Genomic DNA, 24341 nt, shown 5'->3' on the forward strand with positions numbered 1-24341 from the left:
ACTTTAACTTATATAGCAATATATATTGTATTTGCACTATAACCTAAAAGAATACATCGCAAACTTTTGTTTGTGTAATATTGAATTTCATTGCACAATAAATTAATGCCATAGAATAGCAACATTTAGTGTAACACATTTAATATTGTAAGTGAAAGAAAAGGTGGCCTCCTTTCAGGGCGAGGTACTTATTTTTTCAAGTGTGGAATGTTATATTTAATAATATTTCCTTTACAAAACGGCACTTTCCCTCTGCTTGAATGTTTTTACTTTGTTATATTAACTTGAAGGGAACTATGTCATCTAAATCTTGAGAGTGCAAAGAGTCGTTTTAGATAAGAATTTGTTCATTCCGTGGACGGATGAAAGACGTTTTTTCCGACAAACGGAAAAATGCTTCATTATAGGCCTTCCATTCACAATAAAAGTGGTGCATCCTATTCTCTACGATAAACACAATTCCCGCTTAAAATAGATTGCACGAATTTGGAAAGTTTGAAAAGAAAATTACTTCCACAAATGAACAATTTCATTGACATACTTGATAATAGGATATGCAAAAATGCCTTAAAAAATTACCATTTTGGTTTGACAAACTCCAATTCGATAACTTTTCCAAATAAGTGCCAGTTGGAAGCAGTCACTGTGTACTAAAAAAATGGGGACTCAGTGTAGCTGTATTTTTTTTCTTCATTTGGCAGTGATGCCATTAAATTGTGACAATTATTTTTGACAAGTCGCCCTGAAACAATGGCTTCAAAATTGAAAAGTATTGTTCCAACAATTAAGCCAAACTGTTCTTGTTCTCCCCTGAGCTGCTGACTCGGATGCTTTGGCGTAATTACAATTTCCTCCCCCCTCCATCCCCATCATCTTCACGCTAACTCGCCCCCTTATTCCCCCACGCCTCGGGGGCGAGAGACATACTGTAAAGCAGGAAGAGAGAGAGAAAGACTCAATAGAGGGAGTTCACCCCGGGTGCTTTGGGGAGCTGCTAGGGAGGAGTCTTATTGCTGTTATTTGTAAAAGCTTTTGATGGATGATTGCTCTGTGAGGTTGTGTGTGTATGTGTGTTAAGGGAGAGAGGGAGTCCCTCACCCTCCCTCCTCCTTGTCGCTCCCACCTAGTGGCTGGTGTCTGTGTGCACAATGACTCAAATGAGAGGAAGGCGAGTAAGGAGAAGGGGAAAAAAACACGGCACGGTGCACTCAAACCCAAGCGTCCCACGTCCTCTATCCTCGGTGCTGGTCGTCCCACCGCCTTAGCTTTTCGGTCCGAGCTCAACTCCTTCTTTGTGGTTCTACTTCCTAGAGGAGGCAGCGCTCCTGCACCTCTGAGCAGGATGCTTGCTGGGACAAGCAGGAATGCAGAGAGGTCAAGAAGATGCGGGCGGGCATCCCTCTTGCTGGTGCTGTTGATAGCGGTGGCGTTGGGGGGCCAAGGTGGCGTACAGTCATGCCCGGCTCCTTGCAGCTGCCTAGGGAACACAGTGGACTGCCATGGACTCGGGATCCACGCCGTGCCCAGAAACATACCCAAAGGAGCTGAACGACTGTAAGTAAAATGCACTGTGCGCTTGATCACTCTCGGAAATATACGCTGAACTGAGCTTTTGTGGGGAATCCAGTTCTAATTCCAATTCACTGGAAATACTTTCTCTGACTTTGCACCAAAGCCTGCTCCATGAGTTTGGTATTGAGTCATTTTAAATGCTCGCGCTAATTTGGAAAAACAAAAACTGATATTATTTAGCGAAACTTTAAGTAGTGTAAAATATACTATACTTGCATAGAGATGTTATAACTGCACTTGAGGGCAAAACTACTTCCCACCATGGGCAATTTTGAAATTGTTTATGATTAAAAGTCATAGGCAAGATGAATGATTTGTTGCATATATTGTGGTAAACTGAAATATGACATTGTTTTCTGGCATTGCTTTACGTTCTCCAATACAGTGAAAATCCAATAGAAGAGGAAAAAAGGAATATATATATACATATATATATATATATATATATATATATATATATATATATATATATATATATATATATATATATATATATATATATATATATATATATATATATATATATATATAATATCACAATTTTAGCAAGCACATTATTCTTTTGATGTATTTTATTGATAGGTATTGTTAACTAATTAATTCAACTCTTTTTCAACTCTCCCTAGAGGTGCGAGTACCACCAAATTAAAGCAAAATCAAAATATTTCACCATCATACAGCAGGGGTAGGGAACCTATGGCTTGGGAGCCACATGTGGCTCTTTTGATGGATGCATATGGCTCTCCGCCAACCTGTGATGTAAAATATGGAAATCGCTGGTGAGAGAGCTGAGTCCCGAAAGTACCAATAGGAAGCATCATGTTGCCACTGTAGCGTGACACTACCTCAAGCACCACTTTAATCATTTTTGTTTTCCTTTCCTTACCCTCTTCTCCATGCATACATTGATCCTCATTGATTAGCAACAGCATAGCAATGTTGTCAAAAGAATTTGTACTTTTTGTACTTTAAAAGCGGTGAAATTACAAAAAAAAAATCTACACATTTTCATGTATGTTTTCTTTTAAATTCTGAGTATGAATAACATTTGAAAATATCAATTGTTTAAGGCTCTCTCTCAAAAAGGTTCCTGACCCCTGCTATACAGCTTTTGGTGTGATGTGAATTATGGAGTCCACCAATGTTCCCTCTAATTTTTTGTTTGTCTGGGCAGAAAGACCTCCCTGAGCACACTGAGTACCGGTGTGAGCAACATCATCATTGCTCGCTATGGGCACACACCAGTATCACACCTGCCATAAGCAGGTGTATGTCTACCACACATAAATGATTTAGTAATAATAAAATGTAATGATTAATATCTATGAATGGGCGGCCCGGCGGATGAGTGGTTCGCGCGTCGGCCTCACATCTAAAAAAAAAAAAAAATAGGGATTTCATTTTGTGCGCTCCATATGATTTGCTGTGCGCAGAGAAGACGAGAGTAGTGCGCAATTGCGCATGCGCGCAGCTTAGAGGGAACATTGCAGTCCACTATCTCAAAATTAATAATTACTTCAATACATGCATTTTACATATTGTATTACACTGTTTAGTCCACTATATAAAAATCCCCATGTAGTGATTAGGTAGAAGATTCCCAACTCCCACATTAGCTATTCACAGCAGGAATGATGACATCAGGGTGTATAAATAAGGAAACACTCCAAGTGGGTGGATGTCTGTGTGTTAATAATTGATTCTAGCACACACATCATTCCATCCCTACTCCATTTTCTCCTTCGCGGGTCACTGCAGAAGGATGTTGTCATCATTTGATGGTGTGAGAATAAAGTGCCGCGAGGGTGCAGACACACTTGGCCCGTTAGAGAGGTGGAACCGGGCAGAGTGGAGGAAAGGGTGGTCCTAAAGTGTGTGTGTGGGGAAGGGGGGGTTGTCATTTACACATTGACTTTGAGTATAGTATAGAATATTGACCCATTTTGACATGTGAGAGCAGTAGGAATAACGTTAATGGCATTTTTTTTCCCAGCCCGGAATTTGATGTAAAGTCCCAAAAATAGACTTTTTCTTATTGAGTTGAAAATTGCAATGAGATCATTTCATCATCCCTTAAGTGAAGCGGAGATTTTGAATCAGTCAGTGTTGATGGAGATTAGGATAGATAGTGGCTGTTTTATGTCTGCGCAGGGCCTGCGCAAGCACGTATGCACACATAGACACTACTTTTCTTACTTTCCTTAAACACATATTTGAGGAAGCCCAATTAGAATGCAAAGTGATCTTTCCATGTGTGTGTAGCAATCCCGTGGTGACAGCAAGCAACGAGGGGTTTCATTCATCCTTGGCGAGTGAGACAGTGTATGCACTCGAAATCATTATCGTCATAGCAACACTCTTTAGTCTGTGATACGGCTATAACTGTAATACTGTCATATTGTAGCGCTGTGGTATTTGGACTCTTGTTACGAATGGTGTCTTAGTCCGTTTTTTGTTGTTGCTTTTTTTTGTTTAAGGAAAAATTTGATTCAAAGCAATGACACTTAGTACAAAAAAAACCCTCTTAATTTTTGAAAATATAATGTGATTTAAAATGCCTGTTTACCAGCTTTTACCTTTGACCCTGTCATGCCTAGATTGACTCACCCCTGCCATCTCCCCCATAATATAGTACTGTCACCCCAACATATTTTTGGGACGTCAGTTTACTATCCAAATTTGTGTCTTACGTTTAACTAAATTTGTCTGACTCACAAAAAAAAATCTGAAATGCACTCATGCATTTTTTCAGATGCTAGTAGACAACTTAGGTTTTGATTTTTTTTTTTAAAATCATTTGCAAGTGCTTCCAGTCAACTGATAAAATGTTATGCCATACAACTCTGAAAGACATTTAGGCACAAATAGGTTAATGGTGCATGCTATCGACCAAGACTGTAAACTAAAGTTATTTTTTTGGGCGCAACGTCTTTTTTTTGGGTATGCTCTTATAATAATTTCATATTTAGGCACATAGCAGATGCACAGAGTGGGCCTTCATTGTCATCATCATCAGTACACGACAAAGTTACCCCCTCATGGCACATGATATCGCAAACACACAGGAAAACACTCAATAGGCTCAGCTTACCTGTGGTATTGTGGGAAGAATGACATCATTTGTTGCCTATCACATGACACACTAGCTGAGTACTATTCTCTTTGTAGAGGAAGAATGTTTCATACATTATGCTTTTGCTATTGGATGTCATAAATTGAATCAACTATCTAATTAAGGCATACATGTATCCGTGTTTGCCTGTTAAGTGGTCATATTTTATTTCTTGTAAAAACTATTGGTATATTTAGCAAAATGCTATTGTATTTTGTATAGAATTTGTTTAACTATTTTCATTACATTATATACAATTCCCAATTCTACGTATTACAATTCTTGGGTTAGGTGGATGGACATTATTGTTTTTTTTTTCATTTGTATTTAATAGTTTATATTTTTGGGAGTGTTTGTGCTTTTTTAAAATTATTTTGTGTTTGTTTTGCAGAGATCTGAATGGGAACAACCTCACTATCATCACTAAATTGGACTTTTTGGGTCTTAAGCATCTGCGAGTACTGTGAGTATTCTCCTTTGACTTTTTTGTGGAATTCTGTCTCCTTTCCCAGTCTCCCAAACTACCCTACCACAGGAATGTTGGAATGGGGCCTGGGAACCCTTCCGGGAGGTGGATTGTCATACTTTATTATTCCTTTTTCATACATTTTTGTTTTTGTGTGTATGTTTTTCATATCTTATTTTTTACATACTGGCAACTTTTACAATCTGCATTTTCAGTTTAATATTTGGCAGTTTAAAAAAAATACTTTTCTAATTTTGCGTTTGTGCAAACTGCAGTCACCTGATGGAGAACCAAATCCGAGAGGTGGAGAGAGGTGCTTTGGATGAATTGAATAATCTCGAGCGTCTGTAAGTGTAATGTAAAGTTTATGTAAATGTTGAGTTTAAATGAACTGTTTTGGGTAAAGTGAAAAAATAATTCTTTAAAGCAATATGGGCCATTTTTAGTTTTCATTTGATATTGCATATCAGAAAAAAATCATGGAGCTGTTTCCACACTAAGGTGCATTACCTGACCCGATTTGTTCCCTTGTCTGTGTGTGTTTAGTCGCCTCAACAAGAACCATCTAACGCAGATTCCAGAACTTCTCTTCCAGAAGAATGAAGCTCTTTCACGGCTGTAAGTACTCAATTTGTGTTCTTCCTCACATTTTCAATATTGCTCTCTCTGGATTGGAATTTCTCAACATGGCCTGCAAAATAATAGAAGTTTTCTATGGACACATTGTAAACATGTGAAATCTGACAAGAAACTCAGAATATATTCCTAAAAAAACGAACCCACCAAATGCCACTTTCGTGCACTTGCATGATGCTGGTGTCGGGATAGATTGATGGAACATGCAAAGTCATTTTCACTTTTCCCAGAAATGTGTGATATTGCCCACGTGCAGCGTGCACAGGTTTTCAGACATCTTCTCAAAAAATAATTTATTTCCCCACTCAAATGTCACCTCAAATGTATTTCCAACTGTGTGAGGAGTATTTCTTATATACATTGGTGTATTTTTACACGTGCATGCGTGTTAATAGTCAAGAACTGAGCTTCTGAAAGAGCAAGAAGTCAGTGGGAAAGTTTACCTTTCTCACCCGCTGACATGGAAACAAAAGGCATGCTGGAGAACAACGATAGTGAGGAGACAGACCCATGAACCATGTCCCTAGAGCAAATATTAGCACACGCACACTTGTCCAGCTGTGGCCAGCTCCGGTCAACATCATCTTCTGACCTTTTTGAATCCTGGCAACAGAAATCTTGACGACTTGCTGGGAAAGCATCTTTAATATCTGCGGGCTGTGTGAGTGTGTATGTGCTATTTGTTCAATTGTTGTAGTCACATTTTTTCGATGTCTAGTGGTTAATTAATAAGCAACAAAGTTGTAAAGGTAGGCGATACTTTGCTACCCGTGCTATAAAAAAAACCTCAATGCTTGAGTTAGCTTTATGGCTTATTGTTTGATTGTTTGTTTTTATTTTGTAGGCCTATGAAGAATATTTAGTTGTCATCAATCATTTAGACACTATATATATATATATATATATATATATATATATATATATATATATATATATATATATATATATATATATATATATATATATATACACATACGTAGATACGTGTGTACGTGTGTACGTGTGTACGTGTGTACGTGTGTACGTGTGTACGTGTGTACGTGTGTACGTGTGTACGTGTGTGCGTGCGTGCGTATGTGTGTGTGTCTAAATGACTGATGACAATTAAATATTCTTGCTTTACTTCTGTTGAATTATTTAACTATTGAATTGATCATTTTTCTGGTCTTTGTCTTGTGTTTTCAGAGACTTGAGTGAAAACGCCATCCAAGCCATTCCCAGGAGAGCCTTCAGAGGAGCCGCAGACCTCAAAAATCTGTAAGCCGATAAAAGAACAAAGCTAAGAAAATAACCCAATATTGCATGCTTTGCTCAAACATTTTGGAAAACAAATGAAATATTATTTTAGGAAGCTGATTGAGTGCATGTTGTGTTGATTGACAGCCAGCTGGATAAGAATCACATCAGCTGCATTGAAGAGGGAGCATTTAGGGCACTGCGATCTTTGGAAGTTCTGTGAGTCGGTTCTGCTGTGTCCTGAATTCTTGCTCCTCGGTGATGTGTTCAGGTGGGGCTGTTATTTTCTTGTTTTCGTGTTCCACAGGACGCTGAACAACAACAACATCAGCAGCATTCCCGTCTCCAGTTTCAACCACATGCCCAAACTTCGGACATTGTGAGTTCTTAGTTTAAATCCGACAAACATTAGAGGAGTCCTTGTCTATGACCCAAAGCAAACTTGGTGGAGTTTTCCTTCCGAGCATTTACATATTTTTCCACAGTCGCCTTCACTCCAACATGCTGCGCTGTGACTGTCACCTGGCCTGGTTATCACCGTGGCTGCGCCAGCGCCCCGCTTTGGGCCTTTACGCCCAGTGCAGCGCCCCGCCTGCCCTCAGGGGGCTCAATTTAGCTGAGCTCCGCAAAAGTGAACTGGCCTGCTCAGGTACTTCAACTCTAACCCCGTCGCATCTGACCAGAGAGGTCAAACATTCTTTGAAACACCTTTTAGACTTTAGAAAAACACAATTCCATTTTTTTTTTTTTTAATGTTTTTTCTCATCCCCCACTATCAACAAACAGGAGACTTTTGAAAAGCAACACTTTGAGGAAATGGGGAAAAAAAGATGCTTTCATTTGCAGTGCTCTCCAAATAAAAGGCAGAGCATGTTTTTATTCCCAGGGTCTATTAAGCTGTTACATCAAACCAAAGGAAAATAAATATTTTAAATTGGCGCAAAATATATCATTTCATTCAAACAGAGAATTGTACGGTTAATGTAAATTAAGATAACAACTAGATTAATCTAAACTTAAATAACACAGCTCAAACTACTAAATAGTTGACAGGAAATTAAAACTCTTGAAATTCTGAGCCTTTATTGCCACCTCCCAAAAAAAGATGATTTGTCATGAATTTCAATCATACTTATATGATACATCAGCTTTATCAGTGAAAGAAATGTCACATTGCTCAAAATACATGGATGAAATATGATACTTTGACCATGTAGGATTAATACAATATATAATCTTTCACCCAACCTTGACATTTACATAACAATGACTTAATCCCACCTCTGGTACACGTACTGTAGGTACCAAATGTCAAATTGCTATTTGGTGCTAGTTTCCTAGATTATTTTTAACTGCAATTGTCACAGAAATTAAACTCAACTGGACAATCCATCATAATGTAATAAAACAACATGCAAAACTACTACAAACTCAATACTGTAGTTTCATTCCCTTGCAAGAGAGCATTGAAGTGTATTTGCAATCTAACACTGTCCTGAGCGACCCTTAAGTCCATGACATTTTTGTCTTCTGGGCTTGTGTGTGTGTTCCCAGGCCACAGCAGCAGTGCCTTTGTGCAGCCGTGCAGCCTGGCCTCGGGATCCTGTCCACCCATGTGCTCGTGCAGCAACAACATTGTGGACTGCCGGGGGCGGGGCCTAACTGCTATACCAGCACACCTTCCTGAGGCCATGACAGAGATGTGAGTAACAAACTTCCCTCCATCCAGTGTTTGTCAACGTAACAAAGGGACAAAATTATCTAGAAGTTCATAATTGAAGAAGCTCTTTTAAAAAAAAAAAAGACTCCGTGTATTTTTAAGTGAGCCACCTGATGGTGTAGTGGTCGATTCCCGCTCGGTGGCGGTATGATTGTGAGTGCAAATGGTAGTCTGTCTCTATGCATGCCCTAAGGATGACTGGCGACCAATCTAGGATGACTGGCGACCAATCTAGGATGTAGTCTGCCTTTTGTCCCAAGCCAGCCAGAGGAATGAGTGAATGTGTCTTTTTAGGGGTAACTCTTTGAGTCATTTTTTGTGAGTCTGTCCTACAAAATGTCAAGTTGCTAAGAGTGCTAATTTCTAGGGTTGGAATGTAAAAAAAATATAGTATATTTTTTTTCCCTTTAGTCGTCTGGAGCAGAATGGCATCAAATCTGTTCCTCCAGGTGCCTTCACCTCCTACAAGAAGCTTCGGCGAATGTGAGTTTTTGCGTCATCAGGTAGAAACAACTTGTATTAAAAGTTAAAGCATGAAAATACTAGAAACCAAAATGTTGCTTTTTTGTACATGAAGTCAAATCTTTTATTAAAGCCACTTTCAATACATATACAACATGATCATAAAATTCTTATGTTAAATTTGACCCTTGAGTTGAAATCGATTGGACGTCCATCATCCATTGGTGTTTTCAGTATCCATATTGCAGTTTTTTTAACAACAGCACATGAATCGGTTAACCTAATGATCACTCTTGAGGGTTAATCTGTGTATGTGTTTGTTAACATGTTTAAATTGTTACTATTGATTTAGCACTGTGAGTGTTTTCTGTATATTTTACTCATGATTTTTTCCCTCTGCATTCTTTTTTTGTTTTGCAGTGACCTGAGTAACAACCAAATATCGGAAATTGCTCCCGACGCTTTTCATGGCCTCAAAGCCCTCAACTCATTGTTAGTAATTTTGATTGTGTCTTTTGGTGTGGTCATGTTGTCATTTTGTGGCTGTGTTGCATTTCTTCACCTCTCATTGTCATGTGTGGCATTGTTGTTATATGTTTTTGTCATAATTGTCACGTGTAGCCCTTGTGGTCATATTTTAACGTGTGGTCTTGTCCAGTTGTATAGCTGTCAAATTTCTTTTTGTGACATATTTTTATATGCAGTTTGTGCACTTGTGTTCAGGGTTTTGTACGGCAACAAGATAACGGAGCTTCCTACTGGTGTGTTCGGTGGGCTAGTCTCACTGGAGCTGTTGTAAGTGAATATTTTTTTTTGCATTTACACTGTGTAACACTCATTGTGGGGGATTTTGCCGGCAAGATATTAGGGGTATAACGACACATCGATTGGATTGTATATATATATAGATCATTTAGATTAAGTTTTTGCTGTGACATGTGCCGCCCTCTTACAGGTTGTTGAACGCCAATAAGATCCACTGTGTGCGCGCATCGGCCTTCAAAGATCTGGAGAACTTGGCTCTGCTCTCACTGTATGACAACAAGATCCAAAGTTTGGCAAAAGGCACCTTCAGTTCATTGCATGGCATCCAGACACTGTGAGTCCATGCTCATATACTGCATTAATTTTCACTTTTCAGTTGAATAAGAAAGAGTCTCAAAACTTTCGACCAAGGAGGTACAGTGATTTTTGACTTATGAGTTTTCCCAGATATGTCAACGAACGTTAAACATGAATTCATGGTACACAAACCTTTTAGTTATTAACAATATAAAGCATAGTCAGAGAATGAAATGACCTCATACGCCAAGGCACAACAGTACAGTGGTTCCTCACAAGGGTTGCATGGGGTGCTGGAGTCTATCCCAACCCACCACGGGCAGCATGCGGTTGTTAGTTTTTGGGGATGTTTGGGAAGTAGAGGGATGGTTAATTCATTTGACATTTTGTAAATTGGATTTTTTTGGTAGATAGTAAGCATTTGTAAGTAGAGGTACCATTGTATTCTGATTTTTTTTTTACATTTGATATATCCCACTCTGTGGTTTCCCACTAGCCACTTGGCCCAAAACCCCTTCGTCTGTGATTGCAATGTCAAGTGGCTGGCTGACTTCCTTCGCGCAAACCCCATCGAGACCAGCGGGGCTCGCTGCGCCAGCCCACGACGCCTTGCCAACAAACGCATCGGTCAGATTAAAAGCAACAAGTTTCGATGCTCTGGTCAGTCTTCCAAGAAAAAATTAATGGCCACTCCATGTATTTTTAATCAATGGTTGATGCACAGAGTTTGTCTAATGAAACTTCTATTTTGAAGATTTGCAAAAATGTATGACACCATTTTATTTTTTTTCATATTAATTAATGCACTGTATATTATTTTTCATATTTTTTTATTATTAGCAGATTTTCAGTTGTTATTATTAATAGCTTACACCCACGATGTTCGTATAATGACTCTTTCTTTTTGTTTATGTTTTAGCCAAGGAGCAGTATCACATCCCAGGTGAGTCGCATGACATCGCCCTTGGTAGCGGTCAATAAAAATGCATATATACAGGTATGGACTTGCATATCTACATACATATATGCATATATGATTGTGTGGACAGGAGCCGATGATCGGCGCCTGAGCTCCGGTTGCAACAGCAAGCCAGCTTGCCCTAGCAAGTGTCGCTGTGAGGCCAACGTGGTGGACTGCTCCAACCTTAGACTAACCAAGTTTCCCCTCCACCTACCGCCCACAACTGAAGAACTGTATGGGACACACACTCACATACACACACGGCCACTTAAAGTGACAGAGAAGCTTTAGTTAGGAATGACATTCCTAAAAAAACACTTGCTAAAATAATTTCAGTATGCAAATTGCACATAATCCATTCTTTTTTTCCTGCAAGAATTTTGCCAATACTGCTACCAATATGTTTGTTCTTATGCTAATTTGAGATGAATGCATTTATATTTGCTCCAAAGAATAGAGATGGGGGGGAGCAAATTATTTTCTTGTCCTAAAGGGATGTTGTAAGAAAATAATTGAGACATAACATAACTCAAGCTCAACAACAAGCACAGCACGTCTATTAAGTTACACGGAAAATACTGTTTCTGCTGATTGTCCATTAACAAAAAAAAAGCTTGAGCTTTATATGGCTATATGTGCTGAATGTGTATACAATCGCTCTCTTGGCAATTTAATCAACATATGGCACGAACGAGGGTGGTCTTTGTGTGCTGGTTTGTTATTAAAGACACACACACGCGCATAAATGTAACACATATCCATGTTGACATGTGCATGCATCCATGCTGTTTGAATGCGTAGCCGCTGGACATTTCAGCTGCCTCCATTGCTAACCAGCGTGATGTTTTCCTCCTCTTTTTGTTTTTTGGGGCACCTCTGGTGATGATGATGATGATGGTGGTGGTGATGCTGTACATGGCAGGCGCCTCAACAACAATGACCTCTCCCTGCTGGAGGCCACGGGCGCTTTCAAGGGCTTGTCGCAGCTGAAAAAAATGTAGGTCAAGCCACAGTGACCACAAACACACGCACGGATAGACACTCACAAACAAACTGTCACAACACTTAAGTGACCTAACTACTGCCTTCCACAAAAATAGGAAATATATTCCTTTTTTGGGCACCAGGCCAATAATAATGGAAATTATTAATAGTGGATAAAACTAAACGGCCCGGTGGACCAGTTAGCGCATCGGCCTCATGTTTTTGAGATCGAGGATTCAATACCAGGTTCAGACCTTCCTTGTGGAGTTTGCATGTTCTCCTCGGGATTGCGTGGGTTTTCCCTGGGCGCCGCGCTTTCCTCCCACACTGGACACTAGATTGCCCCTAGAAATAGTTGTCTGTCTCCTTGCGATTGGGTGGCCTGGTACCAATCCAGGGTGTCCCACGCCTGGTGCCAGTAGTTGGCTGCGATAGGCTCCAGCACCCCCCCACGCAACCCGTGATAAGCAGTACAGAAAATGAATGAATGGATAAAACTATGGATCCAGCACCCACATGACTCATAAGATAATGAATGAATAATAAAAAAAGGTTTTTTTCCCCTCCTTCCCGAATAGAAACCTGAGCAACAACAAGATCTCGGAGATTGAGGATGGTGCATTTGAGGGTGCTTCAGCAGTGGTCGAACTCCACCTGACCGCCAACCACCTGGATGCCGTGCGGGGAAGCATGTTCAGAGGAATGGAAATGCTCCGCATGCTGTAAGACAAACAAAAAATACTTCAATATTTCTGCTATCTCCAAAAGAATAAACCAATGGAGACAATAATAGAGCAAGCTAAAGACGGAACTAAAAAGACTTCATTTATTTATTAATTGTTTTGAAATTATGAATTTGTTAAAATAGTTTGCGTGCAGTACATTTGAGTGTTATATGGCCATGAATAATTAATTTTTCAACTTTTCTTTTTATAGAAGACAGTTATGTAACTATAACTAAGGGAACATTAATAGAAGTGATACGCTCTATTGCAATGTTTTCCTGTAGGAGATAGGAGTAACAAAGTGCATTTGTGTACAGGATGTTGAGGAACAACAAGATCAGCTGCTTACACAATGGCAGCTTCACAGGCCTGAACAACGTACGTCTGCTGTCACTCTACGACAACCAACTGAGCGTCATTCTTCCTGGAACCTTTGACCCTCTCCCCAACCTCTCCACACTGTTAGTGTCGTAACTGTACTTTTTTTTTTGGCCTTGAGCCGACCGAATCCATGGAAAATGAGTTTCTCTCTCGTCCCAGGAACCTGCTGGCCAACCCGTTCAATTGCGACTGCCGTCTGTCCTGGTTGGGTTCCTGGCTGAGAAGCCGCCGCATTGTGACTGGAAACCCCCGCTGCCAAAGTCCCGCTTTCCTGCGTGAGATCCCACTGCAGGATGTGGCTGTGCCTGACTTCCGCTGCGAGGATGGTACTAAATCTTGTGCTTGCATGATCTAAAGTCAAATTCACATCTTGTAAAAAAAACAAAAAAACTTCCAATATAAAAACGTAAAATATTCACTCCTATTGCAGTAAAATTTTCAGTTGCTGTGCCGTAAGCGATGAATTATTGTATGTTTTTAAGGTACTCAAGACGAGTCCACCAGCTGCTCTTTAGGCCCGCAGTGTCCCAGTGGTTGCACTTGCGTGGACACAGTGGTGCGCTGCAGCAACAAGCATTTGCAGGCTTTACCCAGAGGACTTCCCTCAAACCTTACCGAACTGTGAGCACATGACTCCACTCATTTCCTGTCAATAATCAATGAAAAAAAGGATTCGTGATCATCATATTTTCCTGGCAGATATCTGGATGGGAACCAGTTCACACGAGTACCCAACCTGCTCAGCAAGTTCCGGAATCTACAGCTCATGTGAGAGACATGTCTCTATATTTCCCGTTTACAATCAGTCACCAGTCCCTTTTCTACTGCTCGAGGGGTTTTGGTTGAACTTAACTCAACCTCAACTTAACTTGCTTTTATCAATACATTACTTTCTATATTAACTCCTTTACTTCCCCTTCAATTTTTTTCCATTCTACTTCTTCTTCAGCTCCTTTAGTTCCTTTTAGTCAATACTACTTGTTCTACTTCCTCTTCATGGTTCACCTCTTTAACCTCTTCTTTCGCCTTTTTTCCCCCAATTCAACTCTGACATTTTTTCGTCTACTTTTTTTATTTACTTTCTGTCTACTTTATTTTTAACTTCTCTTTTACTTCATTCTTTATTTCCTGTTCTACTTCCATTCCCCACTTTTCTTTAGTTTTTACTTCTTTTCCACCTCTTGTTTCACTTCTATTTCATTATTACCCATTTTTTTTTGTTTTGTTGTTTTTTTCCTCTGCACTTTTCTTCTATTTTTTTCCTGTAAATCAGACCCCCTCAGGTTAGCTTCATGTGACCGCCAGAGGGAGCTGTAGTCTGTGAATGTTACTTCCCTTTTTTGCAGTACTACTCATGTACAGAATATTGTTTGTTTGTTGGTGTGTGTTTTGACTGTGCAGTGATTTGAGCAACAACAAAATCAGCTCTTTGACTGATGACGCCTTTGGTAACATGAGCCAACTCACCACACTGTGAGTACACATAAATACAAACAAAATGTTTTTTTAAAAATATGATATTTTCCTGTCGATTATTCAAGTCAATCATTTGTTCACGTTGCGGGCAGGATCCTGAGTTACAATGCATTACGTTGTATTCCTCCTCTGGCGCTGCGAGGCCTGCGATCCCTGAGGCTACTGTCAGTTCACACACTCACACAACTCACCCCGTATATGGATACACATTTACACATACTGTATACACACACAACACAAACCTACGGAATGAAGTGTATATATTTGTACCTGCATACATTCGTACATACTCAGTGAGTGGTTGTTTGTGTTTCAGATCTCTGCACGGTAACGACATCTCGGAGCTGCAACATGGAATCTTCAACGATGTCACATCACTCTCACACCTGTAAGTTGCCTCTAGTGTGTTCCCATATGTACAACGTGTGCTACCATTCATTTAGCGTGGTTAATTATCCCAATTAATCCCGTTACTCAATTTTAAGATGGGTATTGGGATTTTTGTATCTTACTTTGGGGGAAAAAATACTCAAAAGGACATAAAAGTACATTTATATAAAAAATATTCTATGCACTTGCATATGTTTTATGACTGATGTGTATTCCAGCCAAATGAAGTAATACACAGAAGCAAAGAGCTCCATATTGATGATGATATTGATCCCTCACCTGCACATTAAGTCAAACCTGGACCATGATGGCGATCAATATCAGATTTAACCATGTGAGACCTTTGTGTGACCTCTGAAAGGACACATAAAAGGAAATGGGATGAGAGAGAAGTAGGAGAATATGATGGAATGGAGGAGTAAGGGGTGGAGGGGAAAAAAAGAAGGGGAACTCCTAGAGGAGGGAAGAAAAGGAAGTAGCTAAGGAGGAAATCAGGCAGTCAGGAAATAATTGTGATAAAATCAAAGAAAAGAATTGGAATGAGGTCCTGTTATTGTTTTTTTTATTTCTTTTCGGTGATATCATCACGCAGAGCTATCGGCTCCAACCCTTTGTACTGTGACTGCCGTTTGCTGTGGTTGTCCGAGTGGCTCAAAAGTGGCTACAAGGAGCCAGGCATTGCGCGCTGCAGCGGCCCACCTGGGATGGAGGGGAAACTCCTTCTCACCACACCCCCTGAACACTTCCTCTGTCAAGGTAAGTCACGTATGGTGCTACCTGTAGCACAAGATGTACAATGAAGATTGTGAGCAGAGAAAATGTTCTTTGTGCGAACTAAAAATCTCAAATTCTTATAAGTAAAGTGGACCGCCAGATGGAGACAAGTTGTTCTATAATCATACAGTATACTTGTATTTGATCTGTGCATGTTTACAGGTGCGGTGGATGCTAGCATAGTGGCTAAATGCAACCCGTGTGCGTCTTCGCCTTGTCAAAACCAAGGCGTCTGCGAGGGCCTACCCTCACACTCGCAGGCATACACCTGCACTTGCAAGAATGGATTCACGGTATATTTTAGGGTTCAACGTAGACCTATTTCATTTTTTTCTTTTTATTTAAAGAACACGTTTTTTTTGTCTATGTCCGTCCAGGGACGACGCTGCGAGACTCCGGTGGACGCATGTGCCAGTAACCCGTGCATCAACGGAGGAACCTGTCTCAGTGACGAACAGACGAGCAGCTTCAGGTTGGTCCTCACTGCGTGAAGTTTGCATGTTCTGCGTGGGTTTTCTCCAGGTACTCCAATTTCCTCCCACATCCAAAACATACTGATTAGGCTGGTTGAACATTCTAAAGCAAGGGTGTCAGACTCGGGTTGGTTCGCGGGCTGCATTAACGTCAACTTGATTTCATGTGGGCCGGACCATTTTAGATACAATATTTAGATTTTTTTTAATAAATTGATTGAAAGAACAGGATCAAAAGCCCTGAATATTAAGTTTTTTATAGATCTAAAACAATGTTTATTTTAGCTTTTTTTCCTATATTTTTAGATTTTCCAAAATTATTTTTTAACTAAAAACACAGAAAAAAGGTATTAAAAAATACAATTATTGATTTAAAAGGGGGAAAATCAGGAAATTTAATATACATCTATACTCTTCATTTTAATTTGATCCTAAAACAGAAAATCGGCACTCATGATTTACTTTCCCGGGCCACACAAAATGATGCGGCGGGCCAGATTTGGCCCCCGGGCCACCACTTTGATTACGTGTTCTAAAGTGTTGAGTGTGAGCCTGAATGGTTTTCCATCTTCTTGTGCCCTGCGATTGGCTGGCAACCAATTCAGGGTGTTCCCTGTAACCCTTCTGAGAATAAGCAGTTCAGAAAATTGTTCTTGGAAAAAAAAATGCTTCAATGTATTGTTACACAGACATATTGTAAAATGAGCATTTTCTTCTTTTGTGCACCTGTAGTTGTGCGTGCTTCTTGGGCTTTCACGGCGTCTACTGCGAGGTCAACGCCGATGACTGCCGAGATCATGGATGCGAGAGCGGTGCCACCTGCGTGGATGGCGTGGGAAACTACACCTGCCTGTGCCCCCCCGGAAGGGATGGTACGGAGACGGCACAAGTGGCTACTCAGCAGATCAGGCTATGTGAAGTGTGCATTTTGCCTTGTGATTGTCAGGTCTCTTTTGTCAAGAAGAGCAGGATGCCTGCTCCCCCGCAAGAAACCCCTGCAAGAATCAGGCCACTTGTGTCAGCACATCAACGGGACACAGGTGACTCACACACAGCTGCAAATAACCTAAGTAGCTACCGTATTTTACGGATTATAAATCGCACCAGCCATGAAAATCAGAATTAAGAAGAAAAAGACACATATATAAGGCACACTGGAGTAATAGGCACTGGTCAATTATCAACACAGGCATCGAGTTGGGGTACAGTGTGAAAGAAAATAACATGATACAATGATATATTGTATTTTTTGGACTGTAAAGTACACTTGAGTATAAATCGCACTAGCCAAATAATACACATTTTTCATGCAGAAGTTGCTCCAGAGAATAAGTCGCACCCCAAACAAACTGAAAAACTGCAATTTTTGATCCAAAAAATACAGTAGTTGTAACAAAAAAGCAGAGAGAAGAAAAAAACATCATAAAGAACTGAGAACAGTTTTTTGGGTTCTCCACTTCTCCACTCAGCTCTTTCAAATTGTTACCCAGCATTATTGACTGAGTGATTGATGGCTGAAGATTAATAGTAATTCTGCTTTAATATTTGTGAGGTGCGTGTGCATCCCTGGGTGGGTCGGTCCGGACTGCGGCCTAGACTACGACGAGTGTGCGGACCACCGCTGTCAGAATGCGGCACAGTGCGTGGACCACCTGGACGGATACACTTGCGTGTGCCCTCAGGGATATACGTATGTTCAGTAATTAATACATGTTTTATGAAATGTTAAGAAATATGTTTATTTTGTTGAAAGATGAATATTTAAGTCTACAAGAATTTAGTCTTTTGACAATTTTCTTAAACTTTGAGTACATCATTCCAGCAATATCAGCAAATGTCAATTTTGATATTTTTTTCTCTCTCGTTAGGGGCAATTTTTGTGAAGTGCCGCTGACTCTTGAGTCGCCGTGCCTGCTGGTACGCTGTCAAAATGGTGCCCCGTGCGTGGAGAAGGGGGCTGTGGCTCTGTGCCAGTGTCCAGCGGGCTTTGAAGGTCCCACGTGTGAGAAGTTAGTCAGCGTCAACTTTGTCAACCGAGATGCTTACGTTCAACTGCGTGATGTCAAGAACCTTCCCCAAGCTAACATCACCATGCAGGCCAGTCCTATGCAAATATTTTCCATTAGGAAAATTTTAGTAGATAGAGGGAAATATGTGAAACTTAAAAAAAATATTGCAACATATTTCACAATAGCATATAGGTATTGTCTCATTATTCCCATGAGAAATATCATAAAACTATTCAGAATGGGTAAAATGTAAATATTTTAAAAGTAGTGCTACTGGGAGTACATAATGTAATAAATAGTAGGTGAATAAAGTTGCCATATTAATATGATAAATATGTCCTAATGTTTCAGGTGTCGACAGGAGAAGAAAATGGCATTTTGTTGTTTAATGGAGATCAGGAGCCAATCGCTGTGGAGCTTCACCAAGGACATGTCAGGGTAACCTATGACCCCGGGAACGAGCCCGCCACTGCCATATACAGGTGAAAACACAACCAAAACAAGCACCCTCCGCTTCTTCCACTACATTTAATGCCTGCGATCAGTCGTTAATTAAGTCCATAGTTTAATGGGTTTCTTAATTGCAATGGAAAATTATACTTTAATGTTTGCCAGTACTATTTTGTGTATTCTTATGCTATATTAAAGCGTGCTCATTGTCAAATGACGTTCACACAAAAAAAATCCAGACTTCCTTTATAAGACTCTGAATCTTAACGATTTTACGAACCTGTCTTAAATGTTTGTTAAAACCTCGGTTCTTTTGTCTAGTTTTCAAGATGTTACGAAAGAGATTATAAAGAAAGGAATGATTTTTTTTTCCTTCTGTTGAACAAAACCGCTTATCGTTAAATTGCACTTGACAATGGCGTCCTTGACGTTCTAGTCTTGGACCTGGGGCCATTGGAGCGTTCAGGTGGCCGAGTGACCGCTTGGACCCCTGAGAGCCTCTTAACGCTCGGCGGCGGGAGAAAATGCTCGCTAATGTTCACTAAGTGGCCAATGTTATATTCCCGTTTGAGAGAACACTCCAACCTGTGTCAAGTGGTTCCAGTTTGGGGTGTTCACACACACACACGCTCACCCAGTCCACTAATGCGTGTGTGTATCAATCTTCGGTTGAATTATTTTTCACCTTTGAAATTCTCGCCTCTCCTGGCATACAGTCGAGGGTTTCCATTTCATAGATTTTTTAAATATATAATCAAAGACAGATTCATCGTGTTTGTGAAAAATATCAAAGACACAGTACAGCGTTTCTTTCACTGGTGACTAAGACAATTACTTTTGTTGATATTCAACCAGTATGTTTCATTTTATAAACATTTATTCCATTTTTGTTATGCGTTATCCCCTTTTGAAAACTGTATTTGTCATGAGTCTTTGATGTTCTTGTCCAGCTCGGAAACAGTGAATGACGGTTTGTTCCATACGGTGGAGCTGCTGACTTTTGATCGGACCGTCAACTTGTCAGTGGACGGAGGGCAACCGACTTCTCTGGACGGGCGGGGAGGAAGCTACATTGCTAGCATGGATTCGCCACTCTATGTTGGAGGTCAATTAAAACACAAAGAAATATAGTTCATTTTTTAAAAATTATTATTGAGGGAGTGTGAATGATGCTTCTCTCTTGAGAGAGGCTTACAAAAATCATGAGGGAAAATGTCTTATTGTTGAATGTTTTTTCCCCCAGGTCTTCCTGAGGAGGTTGTTCCCGCCTCTCTGTCTTTGTCCTCCCATGCCGTCAACACGTCGGGTTTCCACGGCTGCATCCGGAACCTTTACATCAACCACGAGCTTCAGGACTTCACACGCGGGCACATGCAAGCGGGGGTGCTGCCAGGATGTGGCGCCTGCCGCAAGCTCTTGTGTGTGCATGGCCTCTGCCAACCTGCAGGGGACACTCAGGTAAGACACACCCTCCAGGTAACAAATCGCACTTTGATATTAGCACTTCTTTGATTTGAATCTCTTTCTCAGGGAGCGCAGTGTTTGTGCCAATCAGGCTGGTCGGGGCCACACTGTGATCAGCCAATCACAGACGAGCTTCACGGTAGCGTGGTCAACGGTACAGTAGACACAGAACCATTAGGTTGGTAGAAGATGCTAATTGGTCTCTGACGCTTGCTTTTGATTTGACTGGATTGTCTTTTTTTTAAATGAAAACACATACATTAAGTTAATTAATGACAAAAGTATCAGAAGCCTTTAAGTTAAGTCTGTCATCAACTATCATTGTTACTAAATAATTGCCTTCCCAAAAAATGCAACTTATAGTGCTGTGACCTTTTTTCTGCATTGTTTGGCAGGTTCGATTTATAGTATTAAAAAAACAGATTTTATCTTAAAGTACTCTTAAATTGTTTTCAGGTATTTATGAGCCAAAATGGACCAATATCCTATCAATTAAAATTGTCTTTGATTGTTAGGAAAACTTAAATGTTACGATGATGGACAATTTTATTTACATGGTTTTCTAACCTCCTCCAGGCACAGTCTGTTCCGGAATTCCCATCCGCGATTACCACCGCCTGCAGCGGGGGTCAGTCCTTTGCCGGACTCCCAAGAACTTCTCCTGGCTGGAGTGTAGGGGACGCTGCCAGCCGGAAGGGACATCGTCAGGTACAACTTCCTGCTGCGCCCCTCTGAGGCTGCGCCGACGTCGAATCAACTTCCTGTGCGACGATGGAACCTCTTTGACGCAGGATGTAGAGAAGCCAATTGAATGTGGGTGCAAGATATGTGTTTAGAACACCACTTACACGCACACACTATTATGAACATTTTTTTACTTGAAAACAAGTAAATCTGTGTTGTTGTGCAAATAGTTCAGCACAAATACACATAAAAACATGCGCAATTGGCAGACTTAATAACTCTATATTGTCTTGGACTTTACCAAAAAGTATTTGTTGTTGTGTTTTTGAAAACATGGATGTGACAAATTTATTTTTAACAATAACAAAAACACATAGCTTTATTCAAGACTCTAAATTGTTCTTGATATTATAGGAAAACAATGCATTATTTTCAAAGGTTTGGAGAAAAAATATTTCTAGGCTCAAAAATGTCTTAGATTATAACAAAAAAATACATCTGGATTATCAAAGACACTAAATGGCTGCTATTAATGAAAATCTTAAATCTTGAAAAAAAAATTGATTAGAGTAAACATTTTCTAAAGAAGACTAAAACATGCACGTATTCATCAAAGACGTCTGTGTCTTAGACATTAGCCCAAACGCATACGCTTACATGCTAATTAAGGATAAATTAAAGATGCTAAATATGTTAGGATTTTCCAACTATTAATTTTTTATCTAGTGTTCACAAAAACACACCAACTGAAGTCTAAATTATTTTTCCTCCTTATAACCTACTTAGAAGACATTTGTCTTTGATGTTAAAAAAATGTATGTTATGAAGTTCTTTGAAGACCAGATGGTAAGTAAAAATACAAAAAATAAAATAAAAACTTCTAGGTTTGTAGAAGGATCTAAATTTTCTTCGAGGCTTATGGAAAAACGTTAAATGGGTTTGTGGAAAATAAAATTGTCTTTTAATAAAACAGGTTAGGTTCAATGATCATGTTAAATTTATGATGTTTGCATTTTTATGACAATGCGTACTAAAAAGATCATACCTGCCGTAGCTCCACGTTCCAAAATCTGTTACTTCAGTTTAATTATGAAAGCGGGTTAGGGTTAGCTCAAATGGTAGAGTGCCCGCTTACCTCGCGAAAGGTAGTCGGATTGATCCCCACATCCTCCATATACATGGTCGTTTTTTTAGAAAAAAAAAGCCTTACTATACTACGTTTTTTTTAAAGAAAATGCCTTACTATACTATGTCGTTTTTTAAAGAAAAAAAGCCTTACTATACTATGTCGTTTTTTAAAGAAAAAAAGCCTTACTATACTATGTCGTTTTTTAAGAAAAAAAGCCTTACATGGTCGTTTTTTAAGAAAAAAAAGCCTTACTATACACGGTCGTTTTTTAAGAAAAAAAGCCTTACTATACATGGTCGTTTTTTAAGAAAAAAAGCCTTACTATACTATGTCGTTTTTTTTTAAGAAAAAAGCCTTAATATACTGTCGTTTTTTAAAGAAAAAAAAGCCTTAGTATATCTATTTTTTTAAGAAAAAATGCCTTACTATACTGTCATTTTTTAAGAGAAAAAGCCTTACTATACTATGTTGTTTTTTAAGAAAAAGAAAGCCTTACTATACTGTCGTTTTTTAAGAAAAAAGCCTAACTATATTGTCGTTTTTTAAGAAAAAAAAAGCCTTACTATACTATGTCATTTTTTAAGAGAAAAAGCCTTACTATACTATGTCGTTTTTCAGTGGCGGTCCGTGAATTTCCTAGCGACACCTTCAGCTGTCAGAATCAATCCCCAAAAACTATTTTATGGCTATAAAACCTCTACTGCAGCTACAGCTGCGAGACATAAAAAATCATCAATAATAACCACATACAATTGAAATATTATTTAGAAATATGGCCATATTTTACTCACCCAAATCCATCATTTTCATGTGTCATTTTCCTTTAAATAGAAGCAACCGTGTGTACTCAAGGGTTTCCAAAAACGACAAGGGAAGGTGTGCCCACTTCATTGTGTAGAGGTTTGTTCACCTGCCTGCCATGTGGGCAGGTGTGGTTCGGATCCCGGTTGGGAAACAATTTCCCTTAAATATTTCTATATATATTTCTATATATATTTCTCTATATATTTCTCTATATATTTCTCTATATATTTCTCTCTCTATATATATATTTCTCTCTCTCTATATATATATATATTTCTCTATATATAGATAGAGAGATAGATAGAGAGATAGATAGAGAGATAGATAGAGAGATAGATAGAGAGATACATAGAGAGATAGATAGAGAGATAGATAGAGAGATAGATAGAGAGATAGATAGAGAGATAGATAGAGAGATAGATAGAGAGATAGATAGAGAGATAGATAGAGAGATAGACAGAGAGATAGACAGAGAGATAGACAGAGAGATAGATAGATAGAGAGCGAGAGAGAGCGAGAGAGAGCGAGAGAGAGCGAGAGAGAGCGAGCGAGAGAGAGAGATGTGTATATATATGTATATACAGACGCTCCCCTACTTACGAACATTCAACTTACGAACAACGGTACATACGAACATGTCTGCAAATTGCGTTTAAGTCCAAAAATGTTCGCAAGTCCAATTTTGTATTTCGCGCCTTTTTCGGAGTAGTACTTCTTTCCGCCGCTAATACCGACGCCTGGCGCTGTGAGAGCTCAGCTCACCCAGCATCTACCTTCTTCTTCGTTGCAATGCGGAAGTGCGTGAATGTATCTCCAGTGTCCAAAGAACCTTTTTCATTTGTATCATTAAATATCTCATGCATCCAATATTGAATATGGTTGGTAATAAGCTAAAGGCTTCTATTGAGGGAGTTGCAAGGAAGAGGCAAGCCATTTCATTTGAAACGAGTGGCAATAATAACGAAGCTTGATGCGCGTGAGAGTGGTGAGCGTTTCACGGGCATTGAATCGTTCGACCGTCAGTACCATTTATAAACAGAAAGATCGAGCAGCAGGACCCAAATATTGAACGTTGCACAAAGTTTGCAAATCAATTGAATGATGCCATACAGTGCTACCGCATCATTTATGATGAAAAAAAGAAGAAAACTGTGCAATCGTCATTAGGTCGCTTCTTTTGGCCAGTTTCTAATACATAAATCTCTCTCTCTCTCTACAGTACTGTACATATTCTCTCCATTTTATTAAATGGTTTTTTTTTTCAGTACAAACCAATGCGTGTTACTTATACAAGCCTTAAACATACAAATGCACTGATATAAACCTTCAATATACTTATATCGGCCTTAAACATAAATTATGATACAAAAT

General features: G+C 39.5%; 1 protein-coding gene across 1 annotated transcript; it reads left to right on the forward strand.

Annotated features, from left to right (window-relative positions):
• The first annotated feature begins 518 nt into the window (after nucleotides 1–518).
• On the forward strand, nucleotides 519–22449 carry slit1b (slit homolog 1b (Drosophila)). The gene is made up of 37 exons (XM_077605024.1): nucleotides 519–1554; nucleotides 5076–5147; nucleotides 5426–5497; nucleotides 5697–5768; nucleotides 6972–7043; nucleotides 7170–7241; nucleotides 7330–7401; nucleotides 7508–7671; nucleotides 8577–8724; nucleotides 9154–9225; nucleotides 9625–9696; nucleotides 9928–9999; nucleotides 10160–10303; nucleotides 10763–10926; nucleotides 11186–11209; nucleotides 11316–11460; nucleotides 12150–12224; nucleotides 12790–12933; nucleotides 13254–13397; nucleotides 13477–13643; nucleotides 13800–13938; nucleotides 14017–14085; nucleotides 14719–14790; nucleotides 14886–14957; nucleotides 15110–15181; nucleotides 15776–15939; nucleotides 16120–16250; nucleotides 16335–16429; nucleotides 17163–17302; nucleotides 17377–17470; nucleotides 17983–18120; nucleotides 18299–18527; nucleotides 18791–18921; nucleotides 19840–19994; nucleotides 20133–20347; nucleotides 20420–20531; nucleotides 20930–22449. Exons 1-37 carry the CDS (start codon nucleotides 1067–1069, stop codon nucleotides 21187–21189), a joined length of 4743 nt encoding a protein of 1580 aa, XP_077461150.1. The 5' UTR covers nucleotides 519–1066; the 3' UTR covers nucleotides 21190–22449.
• Nucleotides 22450–24341: the final 1892 nt, after the last annotated feature.

The sequence above is a fragment of the Stigmatopora argus genome, chromosome 7 (genome assembly GCF_051989625.1).
Source record: "Stigmatopora argus isolate UIUO_Sarg chromosome 7, RoL_Sarg_1.0, whole genome shotgun sequence".
Taxonomy (NCBI): domain Eukaryota; kingdom Metazoa; phylum Chordata; class Actinopteri; order Syngnathiformes; family Syngnathidae; genus Stigmatopora; species Stigmatopora argus.

Coding starts and splice junctions, on each gene's coding strand:
- slit1b (XM_077605024.1), top strand. CDS start 1,067: ATGTGTGTTAAGGGAGAGAGGGAGTCCCTCACCCTCCCTCCTCCTTGT. Junction 5,148..5,425: donor CTTAAGCATCTGCGAGTACT/GTGAGTATTCTC, acceptor TGCAAACTGCAG/TCACCTGATGGAGAACCAAA. Junction 20,532..20,929: donor AGTAGACACAGAACCATTAG/GTTGGTAGAAGA, acceptor AACCTCCTCCAG/GCACAGTCTGTTCCGGAATT.